The sequence below is a fragment of the Rhea americana genome, unplaced genomic scaffold, assembly GCF_003343005.1.
Source record: "Rhea americana isolate MKP2758 unplaced genomic scaffold, rheAme1 scaffold_8, whole genome shotgun sequence".
Classification (NCBI taxonomy): Eukaryota; Metazoa; Chordata; class Aves; order Rheiformes; family Rheidae; genus Rhea; species Rhea americana.
In genome coordinates this window covers 10,652,997-10,660,602 of record NW_028186978.1, presented here as the reverse complement: position 1 = coordinate 10,660,602, position 7,606 = coordinate 10,652,997, and the positions used below count along the sequence as shown (strand labels likewise).

General features: G+C 45.3%; 1 protein-coding gene and 1 long non-coding RNA gene across 4 annotated transcripts in view; one reads left to right on the top strand and one right to left on the bottom strand.

Moving 5' to 3' along the window:
- The window catches only part of LOC146585563 (uncharacterized), a 42,216-nt gene extending 40,223 nt beyond the window's left edge, over positions 1-1,993 (bottom strand). Inside the window, exon 1 of the long non-coding RNA XR_014897972.1 lies at positions 1,880-1,993. This is a non-coding gene — a long non-coding RNA (uncharacterized LOC146585563). The remainder of the gene's footprint in view (positions 1-1,879) is intronic.
- Positions 1-7,606, top strand: part of RBPJ (recombination signal binding protein for immunoglobulin kappa J region) — a 153,468-nt gene that overhangs the window by 89,890 nt on the left and 55,972 nt on the right. Inside the window, exon 1 of one of the 3 annotated variants that reach the window (XM_085322677.1) lies at positions 2,131-2,182. The exons of 1 other annotated variant lie outside the window; for it this stretch is intronic. In XM_085322677.1, the coding sequence (XP_085178803.1) occupies positions 2,163-2,182 (20 nt within the window). In that variant the 5' untranslated portion in view covers positions 2,131-2,162. Of the gene's footprint in view, positions 1-2,130; positions 2,183-6,051; positions 6,199-7,606 lie in introns of those variants that run through there. One more of the 3 variants, XM_085322676.1, reaches the window with a different exon arrangement.

Here is a 7,606-nt window from a genome sequence, read left to right as displayed (position 1 = left end):
AAAAAAAAAAAAAAAAAAAAAAAAAAAAAAGATGTTTTTAGGAAGAGATTTCCAAAGGGATTATGATTTGCTCTCCACAAACAATACAGAGGATTTCCAGTATGCATTGTGCTTTCGATGAGAAGTGCGCTATGAAGGAACCAATCAAAATCCTTTTATAACTAATGAGTAGGGGGAAATTATGATGGGAAAAGTGCCCTTAATGATAGCAAACAATAGTTGTTTGTACAGTTAGCAGAGTTACAGTAAATTTCGTGGCCAAGCAAGCTCTCAAAACAGCAGTTTACTCATCTGAGACATTATTCTTCAGAGAATAGATATTAGCAGTGGTGAGTATTTAAGAAAAAAACCCAAATCATAGTCATTGGAGATTTTTTTCCTTAATTTGGGAGACAGCAGAGGCACCAGGGTGAAGTAATAAAAATGACATAGCTTTCAGGAATCTTGTGAATTGTCAAAACAATATTGTCTTTGTGTTTGAAATCAGACTGATGACAGTGGACACAGAGAAAGGAAGTTGGGTAAAGAGGACAGAATCCTTGATGCAAAAGGGTTAGTTTTCAAACATAATGCTCTACTGGACAATCAGACCCTGACCTTGAAATGGTCATGTCATGAAATGGATCCAAAATCTGGATTTTCTTTTAATGCCCAGTGTTGGACCCTCTCCAGATTTTACACTTTCTCATTACCACGTTTATTTAAGAGTTCTATTTGAGAAGTCATTACAGGGGTCATTTGTTTGGTCAAACAGGGTCTAGTGGACTCAACTTGTATTTACTAGACAAATGTATCTTAGGCATTTTCGGTGTGAAAGACAACAGAATTATGAAAATATGCTTTTCATTCAAAGCCACTTTCTTTCTCAAAAAGTGAAATATTAAAGAATGCTAGTAAATCTGTGTAGATCTCAGCCTACTACACTTACTTTTATTCCTTTTTGGAAAAGAATTTCTGCTTTTCCAATTCCTACTGGGTTTTGAGCTTTGCACGAACTAATTTTTAAGCTAAACTCACCTAACAGGAAGGAAAAAAATATTTGGTCTGCACTTGTAGAGGATACAGCTATCAAAAGCAATGACAGGGGTTCTCTCCAGGCAGTGGTTTTTACTTTCTTTAAAACTCTGGTAGAAAACACTCGTTGCTCAACAGTTACAAGTTGCGTTTATTTTTACATCATTTAAATGTTTTTGGACGGAGCCCGCATTAMATGTTGCTGGTCAAACTTCCACAGTAACTTGAATTTTTTTCAGAGACTATTCGTTCTACATGGGAGAAAACGTCCCGCTTCGTAGAGCCTAGCCGCCGCCTCAGCCCCTCTCYGCTCTCCGAGGGCGGCCGCTGCCCTCCGCCCCTGGGGCCGGAGCGCGGCTCGGGCTACCGCGGCTTGTGACAGGCGGGGTCGGGGCTGCGCCAGGCCCGGGAACCGGGCTGAACAGGGCGAGCCGCGGCGGCTCCTCAGGGCCGCGGCGCGCGGCAGGGGGCGGGGCGCCTCCAACGGCCGTAACGGCGGGCCGGGGACGGCAGCGCGGCCCCCGGGGAACCTGCGGGGCTGCCCATGTGCTCGGCCCATGGAAGCCACGCGGCGGGCGGCCCCCGGGCTGGCTGACACGGGCTTCCCGCGCCCGCTTCCACGAGGAGCGGACGAGCTGGCCGCGACTTCCCGCACGAGCAGCTCTGGCGCGGGGGCCAGGGCGGCGAGGCAGCCTCCGCTGGCGCCCCCACGCCGCGCTCGGGCAGCGACCTCCCCTCCGCCCGCCCCGAGTGGTTTCTTCCCCCGCTCCCTGGGAGCGCTGCTTGGCCYCCCGCCCCCCCCCCAACCCGCCGCATTGGTCTAGTCCTCCCCCGCCGACTCGGTAGACTCAGAAGCGAGACTCACAGGCAGACACCGGGCAGAGGGAATCCCCCTTCCCTCCCCTCGCTCGGCTCTCGCGAGACCTGCCGGCCGGCCGGCGGGGCTGCCGCCGTGCTCTCGCGAGATCTGCCCGGTTCCCACGCCTGCCGCTGTTGTGTCTGAGGGGAGAGCCCGGGCGGCGAGTGGGCGGCGCGCGCCGCGGCCCCCCCAGCTCCGCGTGTGTCTGCCGGGCTGGCGCACGCGCGCTCCTCGCGCGGAGAGGGGGCGCTCTCGCGAGAGTAGGAGTTTTGGCGAGAGTTTGTGGAAGATGGCGCCTGTTGTGACAGGGTAAGTGCGGGGGGTTCGCGGCGCCGCGCCGGGAGCGATCTGATCCTGGGGGCGCCGGGGCGCCGGCCGCGCCGCCCCGCGTCCCCCGCCCCGCTGCCCCCGCTCCGGGGAAGCAGGGGCTGCCGCTCGGGCAGCCCGGGGAGGGCCCGGAGGCACCCCTCCCGGGGGCTGGGGTCCCCCCGGCGGGCACACGGGCGAGGGCCCCCCTGCTCCTGCCCCTGCTCCGGGCCCGGCGGCCCCGCTCCGCGGCGGCGGGCGGCCCGGCGGGGCTGGCCGCTGCGCCGCTCCCCTTCTCTGCGGCGCGGGCGCACCGGCCGGGGCTCCGCGCTGAGTTCAGCGCTCAGCCCCTCCGCCCCGCGGGAGCCCCTCTCTGCGGGSCGGCCAGCAGCGGAGCCCGGCGGGGAGAGCGGCCCGCGGCCGGCACCGGCCCTTCTCCTGCCTCCTTGCCCCCCGCCCCGGCTTGTCCTGCGCGGACCCCCGGGCCCCTCGGCCGCTGACCGGGAGCGATCGCACAAAGGCTCCCGCTCTCGCGGTTGCGAGAAGTTTAGCGCTGTCTTCTTGCGCTGCCTCGGCCCCCTGCGCGTAGCGGAGGCCGGTTGGGAGCCCCTTGTCCGCATCGTACCGGGAGCCGGAGCGTAGCGGCTCCGTCCCGCGTCGCGCTTGGTGTGAGCTTTGCAGCCTTGCTAGTGAGACGCCCGTTCCCTCAGGGTAGGGGACTGAAGTTCCCCTTCTGTTCTGCCCCCACCCTGTTCACCATCCCCTGGGCTTTGGCGAGTTTTGTTAGATGCCTTCCTACTCGTATTGTCTTGCACCGAAGGGTAGCAGCCTCCTCGCCCTGCTAAATCACACTGGATCGTAACGAATGATAGTTACCATCYCTTTCGACCACACTGAATAATACTTAATCGTGGCTAGCCGGTTGCAAAATGTGTCACTGTAATAAGTGACACTCTCTTAGCCACCTACAGCTGATGAATAATAACAGATGTAGCACTGGTATACAGTACACARTCTCACCTGCTGTGTTACACAGAGTATTGCCATCCTTACCACATCTTGAATTCGGGTGCGTATTATAAATGCCATGTCATTAATTTTGGAATACAGTGAATGCTTGTGACCTCCCTCTATGTATTCAGGGAAAGGGCAGTCAGGAGAAGAGCAGGACATGTCTACACTCCACCTGTTTGTTCCAAACAAAATCCTGGTTGGTGAAAACATTGTTGTGTATCTCTAAAATGTGGACCTAATTTGCTGATTTCACAGTGTGCCTGTGACCTTCTGTCTTCCCTGTGGGATTACACTGTCTCCCGCATTGGCTATGTGGTTAGAGAGAGCAACAGCCTGCTTGGGGGTGGGGTGGAGTTGGTGGTTGATGCTTTTGTTCTCATAGAGAAGGTAGCATTATGGTATTTTGTTGTTTTGTTTGGCCACAGTAGTGTTTCCAATTCTTTTCTCGCGTTTGTCAAGCTTTTGCTTGATTTCTGTCCTGATAAAGGCATCTTGTGGCTCCTACACGTTTTCCTAATTACATGTTCTTTAGGGAAGAGGGTCTTGTTTGTTATGGTTCCTGGAGTGTACGGTTTTAGAGGTTAAAGTTGAAAGAATGAAACGCTTTTAAAGTTTGCTCTAAGTGTTAGTTTGTGCTCTAGATAGAGATTAAATTTTTCCGTGTTTCTTTTCATTTACTCATCTGAATACTTGGCCTTTCGTTTATTGATTATAAGAGGTTTGTTAAAAGTAATCTAATGATGCTACTTTTGTCCTTGGAGAGATGTTAAAGTGTTGAGAATGACAATTCTTTTTTTTTTTTTAATGAAGGATCAAATAATTTGGTAGAAAAACACAACATTTAACAAGAATGAAAAAAATGAAAAAAGTTGTCTATAATTTAGAGTTTAAATGCTGACGTTATTGCTCAAAACTGTAAATTGAGTAATTCTCTGAAAAAGTAGTCATATTGTTTTCTTACCGTTAAGTTTTATTGCATCTTTGGTAAAAACAGAAGACTTGAGATTGATTAATGTTATAGTTTTATTGCATCAAGGAGCATAAGTTTTTTATTTATGCTCCATTTTTAGATTGCAGCTCTGATACTGGGATTAAAATTTGGTGGTAGTTCAGTAATGATTTTTTTTTTCACAAAATACAGTAATCAGTAAAGACAGGACTTTCATAAAAAGACTAGAAGACTTTTAGTCTTTTTTTTCTTTCTGTAAAAGCTGTCCATTACGTAGGAAGAAATTTGAAATTTAAATTTGAAATTAAAAAGCTATAGCTGAAGAACATAGTATCCAAATACTATATTCTATTTTAATGAGTAGCTTGCATATCTTATAGGTGCTGAAACTTTGAGATAAAGCATTTGGCTTTTCTGTAGTCAGTATAAGTTGAGTTCTGTTCTAAGTTATATTTTTCCTGTGAAAATTGTATACTTAAAAGTAAATTATGATATATAGAGTTACATGATGTTGGAACGGAATCAAAAGGATACACTACGTGAATTGTCTTTCTGGAGGGGTCAGATTTCGTTACCGGTTTCGTGTTTGCAGCATATTATATACTTCTGCTCGTGTCACAAAGAACGTTTTTATCAAAATTGTTTGAATCACAGAATCATAGAATCAGTAAGGTTGGAAGGGACCTCTGGAGATCATCTAGTCCAACCTTGCTGCTCAGCAGGGTCACCTAGAGCATGTTAGACAGGGTTGCATCCAGRCGGGCCTTGAATATTCATCTCCAGAGAAGGAGACTCCACAACCTCTCCGGGCAACCTGGTCCAGTGCTCCGTCACTCTCACAGGGAAGAAATTCCCCCTCACGTTCAGGCGGAACTTCTTTGTACAGTATTATGCTTGAACCTAGATTTCCCAGTGGCAAAACTAGATATAATGAGAAGCTACACAGAAACATGGAACAAGTCACTGAAAATGAGCTATATATATATATATATATATTTTTTTAAAAAGCAAGTGGATAATTTGTGGCTGGAAATATTAGGACAGAATTTGGGTTGTTATGGAGTATTTTTGTTTTTGCATGTGAATGATTTAGGGAAACTCTTAGTTTTAAGACTACAGAATTAATGAAGATGTTATTTAACAATAGATACGTATTTTCAGTATGAAACACTTTTGTTTTAAATAATTGCTAATACTGTGGTAATACCTGTGGGCCTCAGTTACATTGAGAATCATTATGCTAGGCCTAGTACAACCATAAAATAGAAAGAATTTCAACTCCTAAGAATTTTTTTCTTTTCTCCTTTAAAATGAGATAAAGTGCAGAATTGTGTCTTTTATGTCTCACTCTGTAGTCTCAAACAACCTCAATAGGTTTGGACATACTGTAGTCTTGGACAGTACTGGAAAATGGTGCAGGAAGCAATTACGCAAAATCCTTGCAGAGATTCCTATGCCAGTGAAGAAGTAAACAAAATTAGGAAGTGTAAATAAAAATGGTAAATGCTAGACAAAACTTCGCATGTTTGGTTACCAGTGAAAGTCTTTGTAATAGCAGTATACAAGATAGTATTTGGATTGCTTTTCAAACAAATTGAGAAGCCCTGAAAAAGACAAAACCAACTAAATGATCTTATCAGTGGTATGATTTTTTCCATAGGCTCGGTGAGGTAGAAAATGTATGCATGTGTTTTATTAACATTTGTCAAAGTATCAGACTATTTAAGCTATGTGTCTGAATTAGTCATGCCAAAGTTCTGTGGTTAAGAGGTGTTTCCTGATCCAGACAGCTTACACTTTAAGGGTAAGAGAAAATATATCAGATCTGTGATGACACAGGAGTATATTTGGTACCAATGCAGTGAGTTCTATCGTAGTAGTAGAGATCTAGGCATGCCAGCCATCTGGTTGTTTTGTTTCTTTGGTTTTAATAAGAACTTTGGAAAAATTGCTACAAGGTTTTTGAGAGAAGATGATACTGCTTTGTGGATGCATATGGAGCTCTCCCAGTTATGAAGGCAGTACGAGAGAAGTACGGTGAAGACATAACAAACAGGTTATCAAAGCTTGCACCTCTTTGAACATATGGTTCTCCATCTAGATTAGTAATTTTGGAATGGGAATTTTGGTTGGAAGTGAGAGTCATTGTAATAGCTGTATATGAGATAGTATTTGGATTACTTTTCAAACAGATTGAGAAGCCCTGAAAAAGACAAAACCAACTAAATGATCTTATCAGTGGTATGATTTTTTCCGTAGGCTCAGTAAGGTAGAAAATGTATGCATGTGTTTTATTAACACTTGTCAAAGTATCAGACTAGGATGGGAAGTGAAAGGGATGCTGCTGAAGATATCATGGGGGGACTTGCGGGATCTGATGTTAGGCTAGAAAAGCTCTCTGGAGAGGAATGTACAGAATAAATAGAGCAAGGGCAAGTCTGGGTGTTGAAAGATTAAGAAGATGCTTCAGTAGTTCAGAAGCAGACTGCTGTGATTATGGGATAAGAGTTTAAGCTACTAAGCATATCGTAGTGGTGCAGTGGGCATTGCCAAGATCTCAAAACCAGGTTATTTCTAGGATCTATAAAGAGTCATAGCTTGAGGGCTGATGCTTGGTTAAGAGTCTTGACAGATAATGACTTGCAGTGGTGGAAGGCGGATTGAAGCAATGATACAAAGAGTGATAGTGAGGCATCTGTATGAAGATGTTAGAGGCACAAGCTGAGGTGGTAGTTTGGACAATTTCTGATATTCTGAAATTCAAATTCTGAATTTCAGCATATTTCTGATCTGTTGGCAGGAGAAGGCAGTTAAAAGTGGATTTGTATCCTAGTCCTAAATAAAGTGAAGGAGAATGACAAGAGATGCAGGACAGAAAGCTATGAAATGGTTCATAAAATAAAAAGGTGAATGAGGAGGCTCCTTCAGAAGGCTACACTGAAGGAACAATTATAATGATAAATGATGAACCAGCAGAGAACAGTGCCAAGGAAACCAGGGGGACTATTTCTAGAAAAGAAGTATTGCTGGTAGTCTTATGTGATTGACAGATCAAGGAAGATAAAGATTAAATATTGATTCTGAGCTTCGTGATAAGTTTTGATTAAAAGATGTTAGGGTAGTTTCAGTGGAGCTCAAGGAATGGTAACTGGGTTATATAGACTGTAGGAATAGAGTCTGAAGATAGGAACTTCAGGCTACAGTTTTTACTGTCACTGTAGATTTAAACACTGCTTATTAAAATTTGAGTAATAGCATAACTACGGCTATTGTATTGTGTATGTGTGCAGAACGAGTGTTAAAGGTTGTTGGGAAAAACTCATTYACAATCAAATGAGTACATGGTTTTGTGTGACTAAACTTTTAAATCACTATCAAGGAGCACATCAGTGTCTTAAGTCTGGTTATTGGGAAATCTTTTGTGAGTAGTGTATTCTTAAAAGAGTATTCTGAGATGCTTACAA